This window comes from Osmerus mordax, chromosome 24 (genome assembly GCF_038355195.1).
Source record: "Osmerus mordax isolate fOsmMor3 chromosome 24, fOsmMor3.pri, whole genome shotgun sequence".
Lineage (NCBI taxonomy): Eukaryota > Metazoa > Chordata > Actinopteri > Osmeriformes > Osmeridae > Osmerus > Osmerus mordax.
This window is the reverse complement of record NC_090073.1, coordinates 3304630-3328424: the sequence shown is the minus strand read 5'-3', so window position 1 is coordinate 3328424 and position 23795 is coordinate 3304630. Positions and strand designations below refer to the sequence as shown.

The window sequence follows — 23795 nt, the reverse complement described above, 5'->3', positions numbered from 1 at the left end:
GCTTGGTGAGGACAGAGAGCCGCGCTTGTTTCACAGTATTTGGTGTGTTTCAATCCTTTATCAAGTGTGACAGGGTTGTCAGTGTTTCATGCGCGCAGCGTTGATGTAAACAAGCCGTCGGGCCCGGCTCAGAATGAGGGGAAGACAGATGTTTCTGTCAGTCCCGGGGACGGTTGCATCCTCTGACTTGGCTGGCAACGTCAGATTGGTGTTTTACTTTCAGCAGCCTGCAGGGTTGGGTTGGTGTTGTTTTTTGGTGGTGTTTTTTCCAGAAGCCCATTTTCACAGTCTTTCTCAGTTTCTTCCAACACTTAACGGACAGTGGTGGTCCACCCCTCACCTCATCAACCATGAACTGAAACTAATCCCATAGTTACCTCTGAAGGGAACATGTTTTGGAAAAATGGGAAGAGACAAGTTTAGTTTAAGTTTATGTTCGATGGTGGATTAAAAAAAGCATCTTTTTGACTCTGAATAGAGATTGTATCATATAAAGCATAGTTAAACTGGATTATCATGTTTGTGTTATTTATTAATGGGTGTTTAAAGTGATTGTGATTCCTGCCTTCACTGTGGCCCTTGAAGGCTGTGGGCTGTGCCTCTTCACTGTTACCACGGGAAACAGCCAAGGGGGGCACAACATTCAGGGCATTGGTCAAAATGGACGTCGAAGACGACGTTTGACTACCGTGCCAGTCTTATGTTATGAAATGTGTGACATTTTCTAAGAAATGACATACATATAATACTTGCTATTATCGATTTCTCAAGTTTGGACGCTTCGATTTTTTGTTTGTTTGTTTTGTTTTTGTTTTTTATCTCGTTAATAATAGGCTACAGCAAATCAATAGAATGACGACGACTAATCGAAATAACGTTCTGGACCCGCGCCAGTTCGTTATAATCAAACCTCTTCCGATCGCTAAACCGTCTGGAGATAAACTTCAAGCAAGTAACTGCACTGTGTACAGTACGTGCCACCCGACCCGTGAGCAGGTCTTCTGGGACAACTACCGCCGCCGACAACTACAGCTGACTCGCCAGGGGTACAGAGCGGCCGCCTGGAAGCCGTACGAGGAGGTGGGTCAGCCTCTCTATCTGGAACCCAAAAGACTAGTTCTGGAAACCCTGGGGCAACAAGAAGAGGTAGGCTAACTGTCCAGCACCGAAAACAACTAAAGAGAGTCATTAAGACAGGCTATAATTGTTGAGCCTTGAGTGAAGAGACTGACACGTATGATGTGTGTTTGTGATGTATGTAGCCTATTCAAATTGTTAATCATGAATTATAGCTTGATATAAAAGTCTGCTCTCTCTGAGACTCATCCCTTCTTATATGTCAGTAGAGCTTCTGCCCTTGAACTCAAATTCACTGCTGATATTTCCTCTCTGGCAGTGTGTGTGTGTGTGTGTGTGTGTGTGTGTGTGTGTGTGTGTGTGTGTGTGTGTGTGTGTGTGTGTGTGTGTGCTCTCGTTTTATGGCCAGCTATAGATCTACTCTTCATCCGCCGCTCTCTGCTCCTTAGAGTACCCTCCTTTTACTTTTAATGGACACTGATCCGACTCCACACTCCACCAACCACTTGGGAGGTGTGCGTCTGTGTGTCGCAAATCCCTCACACATACACACGCGAACGCACTCTCTCCGATGTTCTCTCCTACACACTCGCACACATCTGCAGCACATAGATGCGCACACGCGCACAACCCTAAAGACGCACACACACACACACATTACGCTTACACATACACACTCGGCACACTTACACATACATACACACAGTCAAGAAAGGCAGACTGTTTGTTCCTTAAGCTGCTGGAGCTCAGGGGGTCAGAGGGCCTTACGCTGGCACAAACCACCCTCCGAGGAGCACACTGAGCTCTCATAGACAAACCCTCACCCCCCCCCCTCCCCCTCCCCCTCCCCACCCCCCACCCTCATCCAGAAGATGCCACCGTCGGGCCTCGAGGAGCGAGAGCGCATCCCCCTTCTGCCCCCCCACCCCCGAACAGACACATCCGAAATGAGACGCGGGCAGGCCGACGTTTGTGTGCCGACCACACCTGTGCCGTGGCTGGGCCCTGAAAAGCTGCCCGCGGATACACGGTGATGTCAGGCACCCTAATGCATCGTGGGGGATGTAGTGTCGCACGACGGGGGTGGTTCCGGCGGACGCTGCATTCGTCACGGTTATTGTCCCGCTGCTCTCAGTTGCTGCTTGGCTGGCTTTAGTTGAAACCTTTGGCTGCTCCCTTTGGTTGACCAAACAGCTAATAGGAGGAGGTAATACTGTCCCATGAGGCTATTGTTCATTGTTATTGTTCAGTTGGTCAGATTCGTACTTTACAAACTGACTTTGTGAGTGTGTGGAAACCATGGCTGCAATGAACAATAGCGCACACATACACCTGTAAATCAAAAGGACAATAACTGCAGGGTGGATAACAAGCACATGTTCCCTTAGCAGCGAGCCTTAGTGGACATAACACTGCTACAGAACGCACTGTGACTGTTAGAGAAACAGCCTTCCGCCCTGATATAGCGACACGTCATCCGCTATGACACCGTAGCGTTTTCAAAACAGAGGTCTGGAAGAGACACCAGGAGAGTGTGGGTTGGTTGGTGTGCGAGAGAGGGAGAGGGAAAACGCAGGGTGTCGCAAAAGAGAAGGCGCCAGGGGCTGTAGTGTAACTGCGAGAGATTTACTGCAAAATGTTGTCTTCCATCATCCCCAGGGGTGGTGGTGGGGAGGGGGCAGCTAGAGGGCAGGCCAGACTGGGATGGATGGGGTGGGGGCGACCGCAGCCCGCTTCACTGTGAAAAACGTCCCCTATCATCTCCACACTCTCGTACTCTTATTAACTCTCCTCAGACGGTAGAGACGGGAGGGAACTCAGCTCTCCTTCCAACTCTCCTCATAGCTCGGAGACCGCAGGATTACTACACTCTAGACCAGGGGTGTTCAACCCTGGTCCTCAGGGCCCACTGCCCTGGATATTCTAGATCTGGGGTGTTCAACCCTGGTCCTCAGGGCCCACTGCCCTGGATGTTCTAGATCTGGGGTGTTCAACCCTGGTCCTCAGGGCCCACTGCCCTGGATGTTCTAGATCTGGGGTGTTCAACCCTGGTCCTCAGGGCCCACTGCCCTGGATGTTCTAGATCTGGGGTGTTCAACCCTGGTCCTCAGGGCCCACTGCCCTGGATGTTCTAGATCTGGGGTGTTCAACCCTGGTCCTCAGGGCCCACTGCCCTGGATGTTCTAGATCTGGGGTGTTCAACCCTGGTCCTCAGGGCCCACTGCCCTGGATGTTCTAGATCTGGGGTGTTCAACCCTGGTCCTCAGGGCCCACTGCCCTGGATGTTCTAGATCTGGGGTGTTCAACCCTGGTCCTCAGGGCCCACTGCCCTGGATGTTCTAGATCTGGGGTGTTCAACCCTGGTCCTCAGGGCCCACTGCCCTGGATGTTCTAGATCTGGGGTGTTCAACCCTGGTCCTCAGGGCCCACTGCCCTGGATGTTCTAGATCTGGGGTGTTCAACCCTGGTCCTCAGGGCCCACTGCCCTGGATGTTCTAGATCTGGGGTGTTCAACCCTGGTCCTCAGGGCCCACTGCCCTGGATGTTCTAGATCTGGGGTGTTCAACCCTGGTCCTCAGGGCCCACTGCCCTGGATGTTCTAGATCTGGGGTGTTCAACCCTGGTCCTCAGGGCCCACTGCCCTGGATGTTCTAGATCTGGGGTGTTCAACCCTGGTCCTCAGGGCCCACTGCCCTGGATGTTCTAGATCTGGGGTGTTCAACCCTGGTCCTCAGGGCCCACTGCCCTGGATGTTGGACATGTTTCCCTGCTCCAACACACCTGATTCAAATGAAGGGGTTGTTGTCAAGCTCAGCAGAAGCCTGGTAATGACTTATTCATTTCAAGAATCAGGTGTGTTGGAAGAGGGAAACATCCAAAACATGCAGGACAGGGGGTCCCCGAGGACCAGGGTTAAGATAGGCTGTTCTAGATGTTTCCCTGCTCCAACACACATCCTTCAAATGGATTGTTGTTATCATTGGAATCAGGTGTGTTAGAGCAGGGAAACATCTAGAACATCCAGAACAGTGGGCCCTGAGGACCAGGGTTGAAGACCACTATTTTAGAATGAAGAATCTAGAACTTACCTGCTAGATCAGGAACTAGGCAAGAGACTGGGCCAGAAAGTAAAGTGGTGCTTCTAGTTCATCAGAAGTCAGTACGTATTAGACCATAATTTACTGTCGTCAATTAGTATGAGCATAGCATATTTCATGTGAAGACTTTGAAGGATACAAAAATGCTCATCGTCATTCGTTATTAGTCATGAGGTGTGTGTCTGACAGTGTGTGTTCTACGTGAGCTTTGTGATGTATGCCCAACACACACACACACACACACATCTGCCCTTCCCTACTTTCCAGTCATCTGTCCCTGTTTGCTCTCTGTAGGTGTCCCAGGGTGACGACCCCGCCTGGGCTGAGGCTGAGCTGATTAACACACAGCCGCCAGATTCCACCGCAGGAAGTAAGGTGGGAGCGTTTATCACCAAGCCTCCATTAGCTTCCTGTTTGGCCCTGTTATCTCCAGTACGCAGCAGACCAGGTGTTACTGCGTTGTGCGTTTCGATAGTAAATTGGTCTTTATCGAGTAGACTTTGCTGGAGGATTAATTGCCGGATTATCTGTCATTTCCACGAGCGATGTCACATCAGCCACGCCGAGATCGCTCCTGGCACCACGCCAGCCCGGGGCCTGCGTGGTGGAGGAAGCTGATGGAGGACGTGTCGTAAAGCTCTCCTGAGCGAATAGAGGAAACAGAATAGCTTTTAGCCTGTGCGTTGTTGTCGTCGTGGAATTTCAGGATTGTGTTTCCGCCCCGCAGGGTCTGCTGTTTGGCCGTGCTCTGGCTGGGAGGAGAGAGGACACGACGGCGCTCAAGAAACATCTAGGTCAGACCAGGTGAGACCACCACCTGTTCACTTATAACCAGTCAGGTCCTCGAACCCATTCGGTTCTGGTGGGATATCAATTTACATTTAGTCATTTAGCAGACGCTCTTATCCAGAGCGATAAATATTCCTCTCAGAGTTCAAACGCAACAGTTTGCCTGCCACAGGCTCTCCCTCTCTCTCTGCTGTCACGGTGTTGTGTGCGCAGTGCAGACCTGGCATAGACAAGCCTTTGCATTTGGTGTGGGGTGTGTGTGTGTGTCATAACACCCCCCCCCCCCCCCCTCCCCCCCAGCCAAACAACGGGGTCTAGAGACAACATCTTCTCAGGGAGGGCCAGGGGAGCTGTGCGATGGCTGACATTTCTGACAGCCTCTGATAGAGCTCCGGCGCTCTGAATTATTCATACAGGTATGTGGGAAAAGGTTGCCAGTTTCACAGGAGAAAAACCCCGTAATGAATTGTGGTGCTTTTCCCTAAGTGTCAATAAAGCGGTGATGATCAGAGGATTGCATGGGTTTGGAGGCCAAATGGCAGCCTCATTTTCAGCCTGGTCACAAAGCCACTGTTGTGGTAGGATTCAGGGCTATACTAGTCCTATGTCATCTTGTGTTCATCACTGCTAAGTGATATGTACTAGTCTTGTGTATGGTTATGTATGTTGAAGTTTAATTGGAATTGACCTTTTTTTGGGGGGGGGGGGGGGGGGGGTTGTCACAGCTACAGCCTTGTTTTGTCATTTTATCCAACATCAGAAGTCCTTAGCTGGATGTAATATCTCAATTTACATCACAGTGCCACGTTATTGGGTGTGCTCAAGCCTTCGGCGAGAGCACAACCTTTGTTCTCTCACATATATATTATTATTATTATTTTTATTTTTATTTCTTTTTGCCCCCCTAAAACTCAGTAAATACTTGGCCTACATAGACAACGTAGGTGTCAAAAGTTTCGTCTTGGTAGCGATTGAGTTGCTTCTATTGGAATTTACGTTCCGTTGCATGGTTTAAGCGTAAGTTAAGTTTTTGTGGCGAAAAGTGAAGCTAACGGTGGCTAATTTGCTAGCCACAGTCACTGACGTTACTAACGTCACTGCGTCACTAACGTCACGAAAACACGCGTGACTACCTTTGCCAGAACATTCGTTTCACATCTGTTAACTTGGGGGATAGCTAGGCTAACTATAGCTTTACTGCAAGGCAGCTGCAGAAACGCCACAAGAAAAGAGGCCAGGGTGATAACTATTTACTCATTTTACTTTGTGATATGACACACAATTGTGATGTGTAATGTACAATATAAGCTGATATTATTAAGGAAGTACATCTACTTTCGGAAACAGTAGTCTACTATTTCACTGAAGTATTAGCATCATGACATTAGCCTGTGTTTCCCGGGCAACACATACTACAGTGGTCTATGATGTAGCGTTATCTGTTTTCAATCGTTAAAATAAACATTCCTCACATATACATTTTCGTTGTAGGATTTATTCTGACATTAGAAAACGATTTGTTGGTGAAATTACCATTACCTGTGGTTTCAAACCAGTGTAGCTCACTGCAACGCTGTAGCCTACTGTACCCGAGACACTAGTGTGAGTAGCTAACAACAACTCCTCAGCTGTTTAAGTCAAACGGCAACAGAACATGTTCGGCACTCCCCTTACTCAAAAGTCTTTCAGTAGGGAAACTATCTGACTACTAACCTGAACTTCATTGCCACAGCCTAAACTTTGTCAATCTGTTCATGAAAATAATTAATTTCAGCCTAAACCGTACAACGGAACGTTTAATCGAATTCAACCAACGCAATCGCTATCAAGACGAACACAGCAGTAGTCTAGTACTGTACTGTAGTAGTAGAATTTACCGGGGCAGCTTCTCCACACAGGGCTATATCGCATTTTGAGTTGTTACTGACAATGATCGCTACCAGTGAGCTTTTTATGAATGAGCTATTTTCCACTAAATAAATGTCAAGCTTATTTACGTTTTTGGGGGCATATTTTCAGTTAGCAGATGGTACTATTTGAATCGCGATTCTATCTTCTGCCGGTAAAGTCGTAGAATAATCTTAAAAGGGGGTTCTTTATTAATGAATGAATGCAATATGAGTAGTCTAAATGCCTGAAAATATCACGAGAAGGGACAACTTAAAAGGACGTTTAAGTCATAGAGATTAGGTCCATTTGTACACCGGTCTGCCAAATGTATTCGTTTTGATTCAGCCTGTCAGCTGCCTCTTGCAGGGGAAATGAGAAGACATCATATTTCATTCTACACTTCACTCATATTTTGAGTTGTAAATGAGCAGCAAAAAAAAGATGCTTTTAAATCTATGTAATCTTTATAAATAATAAGTAGGCCCGATGCATTTTTATATAAAATATACAGACCCCTGTGCAACCGACGCAAGCAAGCACACCCTACAATTTCCCCAGAAATTGTATCCTCTCTAGTTATTATATCATATGAAATTACTAGTATTTATCTTAGCCATTTGCGTGTGCCCGATCAGTAGAAAACACCTGTTTGTTATGAGCATATTCTTCTGACAGTAATGATATGCAGAAGCATTTTCCCTGTGGTGTGATTGAATAGATGGATGCCTGTGGTGCCCCCCCCCCTCTCTCCTCCCCTGAGCCAGGGTGAGGGGGGTCTGATGAACAGTTGGACAGCGCTCTCATGATGCCATTCGGAGGCATCGCCAGACTCCACCTCTTCCTCGTCTCTCAGAATGCCAACGCGCTTCCCTTCTCTGCACGCCGCGATGGGCTGGCGGATTGGTTTGGCTCCCACATTCAGCCCCTGCATGTCTGATTGATTGAACATGATTTAATTAGTTTACTAGTCGTGTATGTAGCAGCACACCTCATTGGCCGGACTGAGTTTGCTGGCCTGATGACATCATTAATTCGCTGAGCGTTCAGACGTGTGCATCGTAGATTATCAAAAGGTTGTTTGTTTATCGAGGATTTATTGAGATGGGGAACGGGTGATTTGTGATATTTAGGAGCGATCCACAGATAGCTAGATGGAGCGCAGCTGTGTCTCACACTGCCAGAAACGAAACTTTGATTTCACCTACCGGAACCCTAAAACTGTCCTTCTGTTGCCTGGCAACAGGCCTCTTCTTCACACTCTTGGTGTTCCCTTCTCAGAACAGCCTGTCAATGTCCCAAACCCTGATCAATTATTTAACCAACGCTAACTGTCTGTTCTTTTAATACATCCGTCGAGCCGGATCAGATTTGATGACTTACTTCCGTCGCAAGCATTTGATTGGCTAATCACTCGCCGTACGTCGAACGAAATCCAGGGTATTGATCTGAAGAGCACTAATGTTAGGATAGTGTTTTTTTTTATGACATAGTAACCCCTAGTGCCTTGACACCTCACCTCACCCTTGTCACTAGCAAGCCACCTTTGACGTATTGTGTTGGAGTCTTTAAAACCCACACAGTATGTGTCGCTCAAAGATACACTGCGTCCTTCGAAGAAGCATTGATTATGAGGTCAAACGCTTTGAAGTGTGTTCGATCCAGTGATCACGGACGGGGGTGATCGTGGCGTTGGAAACAGGTACCGTCTCAGAGTAGTCTAGGTTCATGTGTACTCCGACACACACACACCTCGCTGTACAACACTACACACACATCTCTCGTCTTGTATTGAGTTGTCCTTCGCCACCTGCCTGCATATCACAAGGTCTCAAGACTTGAGCTTGTGGTGCTAGTGAACATAATTTAGACTCCACTATACTATACTATACTATACTATACTATACTATACTATACTATACTATGCCATACTGTAGTATATCATACTATACTCTATTCTACTCTTGTTTACCAAACTACACTATACTACACTGTACTCTACTTTACTGCACTGTACTATGCTATCAAATGAAGAACAATACTATGATGTACTATACTACCAGATTTCCCAAGTGAAGTATGAGTTCTTCAGGGTGAATGTGTTCCAACTGAAGAACATTTGAGATGATCAGAGTAACCCTCCATATGCCCCAGATCTGGTTCTGTTGACACCAGCAGCAGCAGGAGGGGGAACCCTGTTCAGAGACACTGTGTCTGGCTAGTGTGTGTGTGTGTGGGGGGGGGGTAAACTGTGATTAAGACTGTTGCTGTCCTGATTGGGACATCAGCTTCTGTCTACGAAGATTAACAGGGAATATTTGTTTGATTGGAACGGAGGGTCGCATGCAGATGGCGCGCGAATACCGCCGAGCCGAGTAGCACTTGAGCCTCCAACGACGCAGAGAGAAATTAACATTCAAGAGCTGGAGTGCCTGTGCCACAGCTAGGCGTCCGCGTATGGCTCCACTTCCAGGCGTAAATAGCACGCCGGCTGCTCGCAAGATAAGAAGGAATGATTCCACCCAGCGTGCCGACATATGCAGGGTTTATTTGTTTGCTGTCTCGGTTGACCTTCGTGAAGTGAAGCGGCGTTGGTTAGCGGCGAGGTGCGGCAGGGGAGAGGGTAACGTCCCCCCTGGGATAACTCGCCACGCAGCACGTTCCACTCCTTCGTGTTGTCGCTCGCCGTCCATCTCCCGATGTCTCTTGTTGTCAGATTGGAGCAGGAAGTCGACAGGAGTCCTCTCAGAGCAATGTTTCCGCTGACTCTGGGAGCGTTCAACGGAAACCCTCGGACTGGGGAATGTCAATAAATACACTTGGACTGGAGAATGTAAATGAGGACGAAATTAGGCAAGACCCTCCACCCCCTCGAGACCCCAAGACCACCCCCCACCCCCTACCACCAGGATTCGTTAGTGGGGAATCAAGGTCTGTAAGACTGTCCGACATGTTGACTGACCTAAGCTTAATCAACTTACTGACCTATAGGTTTCTCTGCAGGCCCTCTGTGCCGCCCCCCCTCCCATCCCCCTTTGCCTCTGAGACCCCCCCAAGCCCCCCTTCCCTTTGCCTCTGCCTCCGAGACTCCCCCCCCCCCCCCTTGAGCTCCTCAGCTCAGTGTACCGGAGAGCGATAGCAGCGCTCATGTGGAATGATTAAGGGACCAGGAGGCGTATTAAACTCCTTAATTCACCAGTCAAACGGTTGCCGTGACACTCGGCGCGAGTGTTTCATTTCCACCCGTGCATTAACGCAAGTTAATTATGCATGCAGTGTGTGGAAAACAAGTCAACAGGGTTTGGGGGAAAGGTTATGGACTGGAGCTAAAACGCTGTAATGAAGTCATTAATCTGCCTGGCGACAGTCATTCCTCTCATAATTCTCTATTGAGGGTTTACAGCCGGCTGCAGCTCTGGTTCTCTCTGATTGGCTGTGATTTAGAGAGCGGTCATATACAGATGACCTGAGAGGGTGGTCTGTTTAATCACACAGACTGCCTGCTCCCACCACAATAATCAAACTGTTCTAGTGATGTTTTTCACACTTCACTCTTTATTTTGGACTGTCAGCTGGTTCGCGTGTCAGGATTTGATTTAAGTATGGTGTTCGTGTGAATGCGTGTGTGTTTGTGTGCGTGCGTGTGACCATAAGTTCCCTCAAGAACAGTGAAATAAGGGGAATTTTAACCTCACAAGTTGAAGTGCTATATCTTGGGGGTTTTAGGGTTAGGATTTGCGTTATTGTCAGAATTACATTAAGGGTTTGGGTTAGGAGTCAGGGATAATTTAAGGGTTAGGGATAGGAGGCAGGGTTAGTTAGGTTTTCAGGTATTGTTTTGTTTTTAAGGTCAGGGTTAAGGTTAAATGCTTGGGTTTAAGGGTTAGGGTAGACCGCATTTTTGAATGGAACCGAATTTTCACTCCCCACATGAACTGCCACTCAAACTGTGTGTGTGTGACCTCTCCTCTGACTGGAAGGCGCCTGGTGTCCGCCGTCAGACAGGGACGGTCCTACTTCGCCCTCCTCCAGAAGGAGGAGCAAGAGCAGGAGGAGGAGCTACGGAAGGAGCGCCAGAGGAAAGAGGCGTGGCTTCGTGCCGAGCCCCGCCCGCCACGCTGGTCGTCGGACTCCGACAGCGACGAGCGGGATCGGTAAGAAACGAATCCCACCATTTCTGTCTGTAGATCTGATTCAAGACTCACCCGAATCATGGAGACACATCCTTCATACTTGGGTTCATTACTACTGAACGAGTGCAAGGTGACAACACTTGGGTGTGCTTGATTTCTCTCACTAACTGCAATGAATCCAAATTGTCACCCCCCATAAGTGCTGAATGTGAATCGTATCAAACAGACCCTTAACTGGTTCTGATTACCATATGGATCTGGAATCCAGCTCTTTAAGCCCACTCCTGTGTGGATGTGTAGCTTGCATGCCTCAGGTCCACCCCCGGACTAACACTTCTAACTTTCTCAGATGTTCCCTTCTCACCACAAGTGGATCTCTGGGGAATGGAGCACGCCCTCGCAGGAAGAAGACCCAACTGGCACGGCCTTTCACCCCCATCCACCGCTCTCTGACGTCCCCACAACTCAGCGAGGCTCCGCAGTGAGTGTACAATAGTGACTCTAACCCTAACCTCAGTGAGTCAACAGTGTACGGTACTCTAACCCTAACCTCAGTGAGTTAGCAGTGCACAGTAGTGACCCTAACCACAGTGAGTTTGCAGTGTCATTGGTAGAAGGATTTAAAGGCAGGGTAGGCAATGTTGTTGAGAAGCTATTTTTGTCGTATTTGCCAAACGTAACTTCACATCTTGATAGCAACCAGTATATCTAAAGGTTTGACGGTAATATGAAATCATTCCGACATCTGTGGGCGTCGGAATACTGTAATAAACGCGACCAATCATTAAGGGGTACCCTGACTATTGATTGGACGGGCTACCTGTCTGTCTACCTACCTACCTGTACGCACCTCTGCCCCTCCACTCAATGCTCGTTACTGTAGTTTTGTGGGAGTGGTTTTGAAGGGAGTTGGTGGGATATTTTGGTTTGAATCATGTCAAAAAGAAGCAAAAATAGCTAGCTTCGCGCAACTTGCATACCCTGCCTTTAAGAGTTTGGTCGTGCCCTGCCCTCACGTCTCAGTGTCAATGTGTAAGTAGTAGGGCTGCATAGTCAATGCTCCATCAAGCGGTAGGGCTGTGCTTGCTAAGAGAAAGGCCAGACCAGGGTGGCGCAGTCAGACCCCTGCAGAAGCAGCGTCATAAGTAGAGAGGTGGCTGAATCCAGGAAACTCTGCTCCCCCGAGAACTCTACTGTTTCACCAGGCTTGTCTGTTTGACTTTGAATCAAACTGCGTGCTCTCTCTCTCTCTCCCCCCCCCGTTCTGCTCCCCGTTATGTTCAACCAACAGTCACGCCAAGACAAATTGATGTGTTGAATAGTAAACATCCCTACGACAGATCCCGCTCCGAGCGTTCATCCCTCGTGTTCCTCCCAGCCTTTCCACGGCGTCCTTTGATGTCGCCGCAGCGCGAGTTGACATTTCAGAGGAGAGGCGTCAAGTTTCTCCCGTACTAATCTGACGCGTTTGATGCACAGACACATCTGTGATCCGCACAGACGACCTCGCCTCGTTCAGCTTCCCCCTGCAGTGCCAGGCCCTGGCAGAAGGCTGAGAGAGTGGGAACTTGTGAACCGTCGTCGGATTCATAGACCCAGGTGTATTATGGGGGACGTAGTGTCGGAAGGTAGTCGCTATCCGAGCCGAAATACAGGAGCACATGCTTCATTTTGTGCTTCGTGGCTGCACAAAATATCGAGCAATGTTGACGGTTGTTTAGTGGATACGGTTGTTTTGCTGTCCAGCAGACACAATACGTGGGTAGACACAATCACGATATTGTATCATGACCTTTGTGCCGTCATATGAAAATGTACCGGACCATTCCGTGGCGTGGATATGTGTCCTGAGCACCTCGTGTCTTTCTCAGCCTCATCTTCCTAGGCAAATGTTTTGACGGATGTCAGACACGTGCCATATGTCACTTCTGACTGAAACCTGTGACTTCATTTCCTGTGACACAGCTGGCATTGTGACTTCATTTCCTGTGACACAGCTGGTATGCGAAGTATAACTCAGAGACAGAGAGAGAGAGAGAGATACGGGTTGTTTCAGAGGTTGTTATCCGTGTTCTCATGGATCCTAAACGAGTCGACTTCATCTGCCTCGGAGACAGATGTCTGCTCCGTTAATGGATGCACCTCCCCTAGCAAGGCTGGTCTCATCCTCGTTTAGGGACATGTGAAAAGAACGAGAGGAGGGGGAGGAGGGAAGGGGGAGCGGAGGGAGGCGAGAAAGGCGGGAGGGGGAGGAGAGAGAGGGGTGAGGGGGAGAAGGAGAGAGGGGGAGAAGGAGAAGGAGAAAGAGGAGGGAAAGGGGGAAAGAAGAAAAGCAAGGTGTGAGGTGTCCCCGAGGGGGTGAGAGAGAAACAGAGAGGTAGAGCGAGAGGCAGCCATATTGTGTTTGATGTGCGCCGAGACATCAGGGAGCGTACTGCTGGGGCCCAGGGAAAGTGATGCTGTCTGAGTGACGGACTGCAGGCTGAGGACAGGTGACAGGCTGGCTCTGGCAGAGGACCGATGATCTGCTTCACCCTGCACCGCTGCACACACACTCTCACACACAAACACACACTCTCTCTCCCTCTCTGTCTCAGACATAAGCACATTCTCTCTCTCTGTCTCACACATAAACACACTCTCTCACACACACACACACACACACACACTCTCTCCCTCTGTCTCTCACCTCTCTCTCTCTCTCTCTCTCTCTCTCTCTCTCTCTCTCTCTCTCTCTCTCTCTCTCTCTCTCTCTACACACACACACACACACACACTCTCCCTCTGTCTCTCACCTCTCTCTCTCTCTGTCTCTCAGCTCTCTCTCTCTCTCTCTCTTACACATGCACACAAACACGGTTTCCATGGTTAGTCCACCTTGGAAAGAGAGGATTCCGGCAAACCGCCGAGCAAATTTCCCCTTGCAGAGTCAGGGGGGTCTTAAGGCAGAAACACTGTCATCATCAGCCGTCCTGCTTGGAACCGCTCTGTGTGCTTGTGCTTGTGGTCTGCAGAGAGCTGGTGTACCGTCAGCTGTGCTGCCTGAGCTGGCTGCTGGAGACCCTGACCCTGGAACGCCCAGCCAGGCCCAGACCCTTCCCCTCCTGCTGGGACACCAGGTAAGGTCAGATGCCATCCTGGCTGGACCCTGGGATGGCCCGGTGAGCCCGAATGATTTTCATATGATTGATCTCTGGTCCTGGCCCCGGGTCCTATTGCTCTAGTTTTCTCCTCTCCTCCTCCATCTGTCATTTCTCGTTCTGGCATCTTTTAGTTTTGTTGTGAGCTCGACAGTTTAATTTGAGTTTGGGGGAAACTGTCAGAGGTGTTGCATCTCGCAAGCTGGCGTGTCACTTGAAATCCCAAACATCTTGAAATGATAACATTGCATTAGACATCATGCCACGCACAGCGCGTCTACGGTGCCAATTATACTGACAGAGACACTTCTCAAATGTCAAACACCAAGAGATTCCTTCAACGCAGTCTGGGCGCCCGTCGTCAATCTGTTACTCTATTCATCTATAAATCTGTAACTGTCTGAGAATGCTAATGAGAGAGAGCCGGGGGACCAGGCTGAATCACACTAATCAAGGGATTGGCTCATTAACTCGGTGAACCCTTCAGCCTGGCCAATCAGTGCCTTGTATTTGGAGTTTGGGCATTCAACTGGGTCTGTTCCAGCCGTCAGCAATCTAGCAACAGGTCAGAGACAACCAGGAGAGACCCCGGATAGACGGGACATAGACGGATAAATGATTGGACTGGAGGAGGAGGAGGATTGACTGTCACCCGGTGGATCCACACACCTCCTGTTTTCACCAATGAAGGAGGAGGTGGAGGAGGAGGGGCGGGAGAGAGGGTGGGAATATTACCGCACAGGAATCTTCTTCAGAAGGTGGCATTACAACCCTGAAGCCTTCTTCTGGCACCAAATCCTATTTATTTCCTATAAAGTCTTAATCTGTGGTGGGGAAATGATCCGGGAGAGAATGAAAGAAAGAGAGAGGTAGAGGCAGGGAAAGAGAAGAAGAAGACTGGGAAGGAAGGAAGGAAGGAAGGAAGGAGAGAGAGAGAGAGAGAGAGAGAGAGAGAGAGAGGGGAAAGCAAGACAGAGAGAGGAGGAAAGACGGATGTACGGGCAAGAGAACAAGGCAGAGGGAGGGATTATCTCAAGGTTGCCCAGCGACCAGCCGGGAGCCACGCGGGGCATCTCTGAGTCGAGTTATGGTGGCGATAGCATCCAGGGTCTTCAGGCCTGGTCCTCTCCCCAGGGCTGGCTGAGGCGCTGGGGGGGGGGAAGGTCACTCACGCCTCTCGCTCTCCCCTGGTATACAGAGACCCTGGCCGGGGACGGACGACGGCGAAGAGCCTGAATAAGGAGCGAGCCATCGAGACGAGATGGGAGCAGTTTGTTTCTCTGCAGAAGGTATCGTCTCGGTGCTAACCCCCTGTGCTAACCCCCTGTGCTAACCCCCTGTGCCAACCCCCTGTGCTAACCCCCTGTGCCAACCCCCTGTGCCAACCCCCTGTGCTAACCCCCTGTGCCAACCCCCTGTGCTAACCCCCTGTGCTAACTCCCTGTGCTAACCCCCTGTGCTAACTCCCTGTGCTAACTCCCTGTGCTAACCCCCTGTGCTAACCCCTTGTGCTAACTCCCTGTGCTAACCCCCTGTGCCAACCCCCTGTGCCAACCCCCTGTGCCAACCCCCTGTGCCAACCCCCTGTGCTAACCCCCTGTGCCAACCCCCTGTGCTAACTCCCTGTGCTAACTCCCTGTGCTAACCCCCTGTGCCAACCCCCTGTGCTAACCCCCTGTGCTAACCCCCTGTGCTAACTCCCTGTGCTAACCCCCTGTGCTAACTCCCTGTGCTAACCCCCTGTGCTAACCCCCTGTGCCAACCCCCTGTGCTAACCCCCTGTGCCAACCCCCTGTGCTAACTCCCTGTGCTAACTCCCTGTGCTAACCCCCTGTGCCAACCCCCTGTGCCAACCCCCTGTGCTAACTCCCTGTGCTAACCCCCTGTGCCAACCCCCTGTGCCAACCCCCTGTGCCAACCCCCTGTGCCAACCCCCTGTGCTAACCCCCTGTGCTAACTCCCTGTGCTAACCCCCTGTGCTAACCCCCTGTGCTAACTCCCTGTGCTAACCCCCTGTGCTAACTCCCTGTGCTAACCCCCTGTGCTAACTCCCTGTGCTAACCCCCTGTGCCAACTCCCTGTGCTAACCCCCTGTGCTAACCCCCTGTGCTAACTCCCTGTGCTAACTCCCTGTGCTAACCCCCTGTGCTAACTCCCTGTGCTAACCCCCTGTGCTAACCCCCTGTGCTAACCCCCTGTGCTAACTCCCTGTGCTAACCCCCTGTGCTAACTCCCTGTGCTAACTCCCTGTGCTAACCCCCTGTGCTAACTCCCTGTGCTAACCCCCTGTGCTAACTCCCTGTGCTAACTCCCTGTGCTAACCCCCTGTGCTAACCCCCTGCCTCCGCTGGGAGGGACGACACATTTACATTCAGTCATTTAGCAGACGCTCTTATCCAGAGCGACTTCCAGGAAGTACAGGGACATTTCCCCCCGAGGCAAGCAGGGTGAAGTGCCTCGCCCAAGGACACGACGTCATTTGGCACAGCCGAGTATCGAACCGGCGACCTTCTGATTACTAGCCCAATTCCCTAACCGCTCAGCCACCTGACTCCCTCAGACACTTGGGCGTCCCAAGCGACGCTCTCGTCCCTTCACGGCGCACTCAGCAGAAAAACAGGAAGCAGACACACACACTGTCCAAGTACTGCACACGTGCGCACACGACCACACAGCCGAGTGTGTCACACAAACACACGCTATCAAGAGCACAAAATCCTCTCAAAGGGTCCTCGTCTGAAGCTTTGACACACAATCTGAAGCTTTGACACACACACACACACAAACACACCTTAACTGGCAGACAGCAGGTCCTCAGGGGTGTGTGTGTGTGTGTGTGTGTCAGATATGATGAGAACTGCAGCTGAAGTGTTGCTCCTGTTTTAGCCATGGCGAGGCAGCGGAGTGGTGCTAGACTCCACACTCTCTCCTCTACTCTCACGTCTTCCTCTGCCCAGGAGAAATGTGTGCTCTCTGTTCAGTGTGTGTGGGTGGGGGGGGGGTGGTCTGTGAAGTGTGTGTGAGTGTGGGGGGGGCCGGGGGCATCTGTGAACTGTGCGTGTGTATGGGGGGGGTGTTTCTGTGTGTGCGATATACAGTTAGGTCCATAAATATTTGGACATCGACACCATTTTCATCATTTTGGCTCTGTATACCACCACAATGGATTTGAAATGAAACAATCAAGATGTGCTTTAAGTGCAGACTTTCAGCTTTAATTTCCGGGTATTTACATCCAAATCAGGTGAACGGTGTAGGAATTACAACACATTTGATATGTGGCCCCCCTTTTTTAAGGGACCAAAAGTAATTGGACAATTGGCTGCTCAGCTGTTCCATGGCCAGGTGTATGTTATTCCCTCATGGGAGTTCGTTATTTCATTGACAAGGAGCAGATAAAAGGTCTAGGTCTAAAGGTTGTGTACTATACTGTTTCAAAATGAACTCGTGCTTTCGTTTGCTTTCACCTGTGTGTCTGCTGTGCCGCGAGAGACATTCTCACCTGCCCCCCTTCCTTCCTCCCCAGCCTCGCAGGCCTCACCCCTGGCCTCTTCGCTCCTCCTCCGGGGCTCCCAGCCTGTGGAAATCCTCCTCCTCAGCCCTGGGCAGCCCCAACCTGGGCAGCCTGGACACCGTGGGGCCTGGCACAGATGACTCTACCCTGGGGCCCGGGGTCAGCACCACCCCCAGGGCCAGCCTGGACACCGCGGAAGCCCCAGGGGGCGGGGATGCAGAGATAGAGCCGCCGCTGTCTGACTGTAGGTCCATGTTGGTGGGAACTCTGAATGAGACCCATGATGGCACCAGTCTGTGCTTGTTGCAGTTAAACTCAGTACTGTAGGTCCTTATGGGTGCAGGGATAGATGTTTCAGTATGGAAGGTTTATAGATGTTGAGAAGTCTGTGAATTCTTTTAGAAGTGAAGGTCTGCAGTTGTTTGGGATTTGTAGGTCTAGATGTTTGAAGGTTGTGTGGGTCTAGTTGTCGTAGCGATGTCGAGGATTTTATTAGATAAACAGAACACTTGACTCAGTCAAAGGATGTTTGATCCGATCTCTAGTGTGTGGATGTGTGTGTGTGTGTGTGTGTGGAACTGTGTGTGTGGGACGAGTACATCTGTGGGTGTGCTGAAGCGTAGGAAACCAGACCCATTATGTGCTGCAGAGTCTAGATAGTGTGTGTGTGGGTGTGGGTGTGTGTGTGTGTTTGGACCAGCGGTACACTTCCTGGTGCCATCTCGTTCCAGCTGTGTGGAGCGCAGAATGAGTCCCATCAGTTTCCCATCAGCCCCAGCACTCCACAGGATAACATCTGCGTACACACCCTAAACGGCACGCTCCCGTCGTCATAGGAACAGCCGGCAGGCGTGTGTTGGGAGCCAGAGTGAAGAGATCTTTTCCTTTTGAAAACAAAACCTCACTCCACTCCTGTCAGTACGGCAGGGGGTCTCTTTCACTTGCTAGTGTGTGTGTGTGTGTGTGTGTGTGTGTGTGTGTGTGTGTGTGTGTGTGTGTGTGTGTGTGTGTGTGTGTGTGTGTGTGTGTGTGTGTGTGTGTGTGTGTGTGTGTGTGTGTGTGTGTGTGTGTGTGTGTGTGTGTGTGTGTGTGTGTCTGTGCAAAAGTAGGACAGCTGCCCTCTGTCCGACTACCCACTCCATTCCCAGAATGCCTTTCACTCAGATCTGGCATAATTAGCCCTCTGATGTCACCCCAATCCGTCTTCATTATCGACCGCCCGACAATGGCGAGCGCGCCTGCGTGTCATCTGTGCCGGCTCTTGTCCCTCTTCTGGGTTTTCTTCCTCCCTCTCCCGTCTTGGTGAAAGGAGTTCCGAATTTAGAGGATTTCCTCAGGCTTGTTGGTTAAAGCAATTAGCCGCTGTTCTCTCTGTAATCCCTGTCGCTGTGTCTCACATCCCGGATTAAGCCTCCCAGATCCCCCGCTCTCGCAGCGACGCCGCCAGAGCGCGCTAGCGACGCCAGCCTGCGTCTGAACGTCTTTGAAGTCCAAAATGAATCGTCAATAACGCTCATTATTTCCGGAAAAGCTCGTATAATTTGATTTATCTCGCTATTGAATATCCTCCCTCCTCCGCCCCTAAAATCTGAGAAGCGTGCCGATATTTAATCCCAAACATTCATAAATGGGACAATTAGTAAGTATATTTATTCAGTGTAAAGCAAGCCAATTTGGAGGAGTTATTGCCTTTTGTAATTCGGAGGCAGATTTTATGGGCTTCCTCTTGTGTGAATTCAGAGCGAGGAATTTTAATAAAAGCCTTCCCTGACACATTCTGTGATTTATTTGGTATCACCTACTAGTTCGTTAATGCAGGGGGGTACTGAGAACATTTTAATCAATGTACTGTTAAGATTTAGGGTACTTGATAAAGATCATTGTGTGTTACAGGATTTTAAGTAATTTTCTGAACCTGGGTGTGATCACAGTGTGTGAACAGCAGGGGGAGCTATGGGATTGTTTTTCGTTAAACGAGTTAACAACATGCCTACCTCTAATAGATGTGTATATGTTACATGCAATAGATGAGTAGAATTAAAGAGCCAGAAGACAAGATAAGCTCATTGCACACGCATTCTTCTGATTGTATTCATATTTATATTTTAATGACGTAATATTAAGATCTGTTCTTCGAGAAGCTGAAACGTACTGGTCTTGCCCTTCGGGTAGGCCTGGTCTTCTCTCATTTACATTTAGTCATTTAGCAGACGCTCTTATCCAGAACGACTTACAGTAAGTACAGGGACATTCCCCCTGAGGCAAGTAGGGTGAAGTGCCTTGCCCAAGGACACAACGTCATTCGGCACTGCCGGGAATCGAACTGGCAACCTTCAGATTACTAGCCCGATTCTCTAACCGCTCAGCCACCTGACTCATTTGCTTCTCGCTCCTCCTCACAGATCTCCGAAAGCTTCTAGAAGCTGTCCATGAGAGCGTCAGGAAGGAGTTCACCGCTCCTGAGACCCGTAGCCACGGCGACGGCAGTTTGACTGACAGGTAGTCAGCCCCACAGGACAGTGTGTAGTTGCTCTCTTCATACACTCGTTCGTGCAAACACACACACAAATACACAAAATACAGTCACACCTGCGTGCACATCCTCGCGCCCACACACCCCTCCACCCTCCAAGCAAGTCTGTTCTCTTCTGCATTCCTTGTCTAACTGCTGCTGTTGTCAGATAAGGAGAACTAACTATCTAGTAGAGACCATGGCCTACCTGTAGTCAAATAAGGAGAACTAACGTTCCCCCACAAAATTACCATGGAAACGGATGTCCTATCTTCATACAGTTCATTTGGCTGGAGTCGTCTGTCTGTGCCAATGCGCCTCCATCAGACATACCCACTGAGCAAGCACCAAGCTCAGGAAGTCGATTCACATTGAAATACACACCAAGTGGACAGTGGGATCAAGCTGTTTGGCAGTTAAACCCCAAACGGTTTTCTTAGTGTTTCTTTTGCAAATGTTTACTAGATTTAAACTATGTCGAACCAACAGCCTAAAAGTGGCAACTGCCCCCCCTTCCGGCCTGCCCCCCCCCCAGCCAACATCCCAGGGAGGGGCCCCGCGTCCAGGCTCCCTGAAGAGGTGCCAGATTCCAAGTCCCAGGGCAGCAGAGACCCTACGGCCCAAAAGGTATATAGGGGTCAACCACACCCCAGTTAACTATGCCTCTCTACTAATTACACCTCCAGTTTAAAAAGTGTGCGTGTCCTGTAGCAAACCCAGTATTTAAAGTGTGTGTGTTCTGTATTTAAGTGTGTGTGTCCTCTGTGTGTGTTCTGTATTAGAGTGTGTGTGTCTGGAATTAAAGTGTGTGTGTCCTGTGTGTGTGTTTGGTATTAAAGTGTGTGTGTGTCTTGTATTAGAGTGTGTGTGTGTCCTGTGTGTGTGTTCTGTATTAAACGGTGTGCGTGTGTCTTTTATTAAAGTGTGTGTGTCCTGTGTGTGTAGCTGCGGTCCAAAGCTCCTCCAGAGTGCCAGCAGCCATCAGTTCAGCAGGAAGTCCTTGATGGTCAACAGGAAGTCCTCCATGCTACTGAATATGAGTACGGTGTTCCAGGAGAGAGCCCAGGAGCGGGCCCAGAGCTACTGTGACATCCTGGAGAACAACTCGAGGTCTGCTCCTCCCCTTTCCGCCTCCTCTTCTGTCCCTCCCCTGCTCCTCTCCTCCCCTCCTCTCAGATATCTGCCCAACCGTACCTCCCTCCTCTCCCACTCTTCTCCACCTCCTCCCTTTCTCCTCTCCTCTACCGCCCCTCCTCCTCTCCTCCCCTCTGTCCTACCATGCTTCCCTCCTCCCCCCCCCCCTTCCCTTCTCACCTAACCCTCTAGGTCATAGTATACTGAAGGGTGGAATGTTTGGCCTGAAAGACTTCCTGCACTTTGGGATCTTTAATGGCCCCCTCCATGTGGACATCCTCAATGTGTGTCAGGTTACTTTGCCCCGTGTCTACATACACACGGGACAGGACTGTACATGTATGTAAGCACAGAGACCACTGGTACATGTATGTAAACACAGACATAGACCACTGGTACATGTATGTGAACAGAGATAGACCACTGGTACATGCATGTAAACACAGATAGCACTGGTCTGTACAATAGTACAAAATGTTCAGAATTGTACTGTTTGAACTGTTATGTAATCGTGTGTGCTGCGTGTGTTGCCATACTTGCGATTCAGCTCCAGCTCTGCTTCCTCTCTCCATCCAGGAAGAGGCTGGACAGCAGCCTCAGGAGGTTTCAGGCCCTGCATCATGTGACCCGGCCTCACCGCCTCCCCCGTCACGTGACCTCCTCGGTAGCGGAGAGGAAGCCCCTCGAGACGGAGGCGACAGAGAGGCCGCGGAACCACGACAACCTGTGGTGGGTGTGTGGTCTGCTGCAACCACTTCCTGGGCTCCTCGAGTGCGTGTTCAGCAGAACTCGGGGTAGTCGAGTTGTCCGGACCCATATCCATCTCTCACCTCCTCTCCCCCTGCTATCCCCTCCTCCTCCGCCCTGCCTCTCCCCTCCCCCCACGTCTCCCCTGCTCCCCCCTCCCTCCCCAGGCTGTCCTCGGTGCTGGAGGAGCTAGCTTCCCGGGGGCTCCAGGACCATGGGGTGGGCCTGGTTCTGGGGAGGCTGAGGAGCTGGGCCGAGCAGCGCCCCCCCCGGGTACGAACACAGCACTTCCTCAGGGTGCTGGGGGGGCTGCAGCCCTGGGAACTGTGTCTGCCTGACCTCTGCGTCGCCATCGAGGTACACGCACGCGGTCAAACGAGCCCACGCGTATGGGAGAGTGGGTGTTTTTTTCCGTGGGGGTGTGTGTACGGGTGCAGCTGTGTGAATCGGTTCTCTCTCTCTCTCTCTGTTTTCATCCCCACCCTTCCAGATCGTCAGGGAACATGTGGTCCAGATGTCCAGACAGGACTACGACGCCTGGCTGGCCTCCAGGCTTCCTCTGCCCCCGTCGGACCACCCTGACCAACTGAAGGACACACACACACACTCGGATCTCGGGTCACGTGATGGCAGCTAGATACTGTATACCCAGCCGTCAGAGCACTCTGGGGAGGATTCTTCCAGAACATTATTCCTTTGCAGGGCGTGACCAAAATGGCTGCATTGTAGATGCTCCGGTTTCTCCATTCGCGGTTGTGTTTGTGTGTGTGTGCGTTTGTGTGTGTGTGTGGCAGGTCACAATGTTTCCCAGGGGCAAGACAGGGTGTATCTCAGTGCTTTCTGTCAACCTGCTACAATATCCTCCTGGCTGCAACACACACACACACAAATAAACTGTCCAGGTTGGACTCTGGTCTGCCTTGTCCCTTCACGAATCTCATGAGTGCTTGTATTGTAATCAAGACAGCTGGGAACTGAAAAACAACCTGCAGAGTTATCGGCGTTCGCCATTCCCGTGGACTCTGCAGTTTGCGCGGAGAACCTTCCAGCAGCCTTATCCGAGCTGATAAGCTGTTCGGTGTGTTTTCGCCCCCATCTGGGTGGTGGTGGTGGTGGGGGGTGGGGGGGAGGGGGGTGGGGGGGATCAAAGGGTGAGAAGATACTCTGAGCAGGCTGTAAAGACCCTTTAGAGAGGGGGAGGGAGCGGGAGGGGGGGGGGGGGGGTTGAGGTGGAAAGGGCGGAGTGAGAAGGAGGAGGGGCGGGATCAGAGAGGCACACATTTCAGGAATACCACACAGTCTGAGCCTGGACCTCCGAGCTTAACCCCAGCCGAGGGGGTAGGGGGTGCCCCCCCCCCCCCCACCTCTCTCTCCCCAGCTCTGCCCCGGAGCGGCACGTCTAGACCAAGGTAGACCACACCGCTACTGGGATGTTTGTCTCATCAAAGCATCTCCATTGGAATAGCGGATAAGTAGGAATTAAAAGCAGCATTGCTGGCATGGCCGTGTGAACGACACAGAACGTGTCCAAACAGGAGCGTGTTTGGAATGGGGGCCGGTGAGCGTGTGCTTGGAGTGTGTGGACCGGGTTAAGCTCTTACCGCCCGAGCCCTTGGGCTTCTTTGTTCAGCAGAAGCACAGCTAGCCACCCACGGAAAACTCAATATTTGATCTTCAATTACCGTCAGGCTCTCTTTGTGGTTGTGAAAGTGTGTGTGTGCGCGCGCGCGTGAGAGAGACGGAGGGAGGGAGGGAGGGAGGGAG

General features: G+C 50.7%; 1 protein-coding gene across 1 annotated transcript; it reads left to right on the top strand.

Annotated features, from left to right (window-relative positions):
- The first annotated feature begins 719 nt into the window (after nt 1-719).
- On the top strand, nt 720-22950 carry LOC136933039 (coiled-coil domain-containing protein 60-like). Its single transcript, XM_067228416.1, has 14 exons — nt 720-1146; nt 4470-4550; nt 4903-4979; nt 10832-11005; nt 11334-11465; nt 13999-14103; nt 15323-15413; nt 17651-17882; nt 20041-20137; nt 20640-20777; nt 21096-21260; nt 21861-22013; nt 22199-22388; nt 22522-22950. The coding sequence occupies exons 1-14, from the start codon at nt 853-855 to the stop codon at nt 22666-22668; spliced, it is 2076 nt and encodes a 691-aa protein (XP_067084517.1). The 5' UTR covers nt 720-852; the 3' UTR covers nt 22669-22950.
- Nucleotides 22951-23795: the final 845 nt, after the last annotated feature.

What these genes read in the sequence shown, in the direction of transcription:
- LOC136933039 (XM_067228416.1), top strand. Translation starts at nt 853, where the DNA reads ATGACGACGACTAATCGAAATAACGTTCTGGACCCGCGCCAGTTCGTT. An exon ending in GACAGCGACGAGCGGGATCG is followed by an intron (nt 11,006 to 11,333) that starts GTAAGAAACGAA and finishes TAACTTTCTCAG; the next exon opens with ATGTTCCCTTCTCACCACAA. An exon ending in ATCCTGGAGAACAACTCGAG is followed by an intron (nt 21,261 to 21,860) that starts GTCTGCTCCTCC and finishes CTCTCCATCCAG; the next exon opens with GAAGAGGCTGGACAGCAGCC.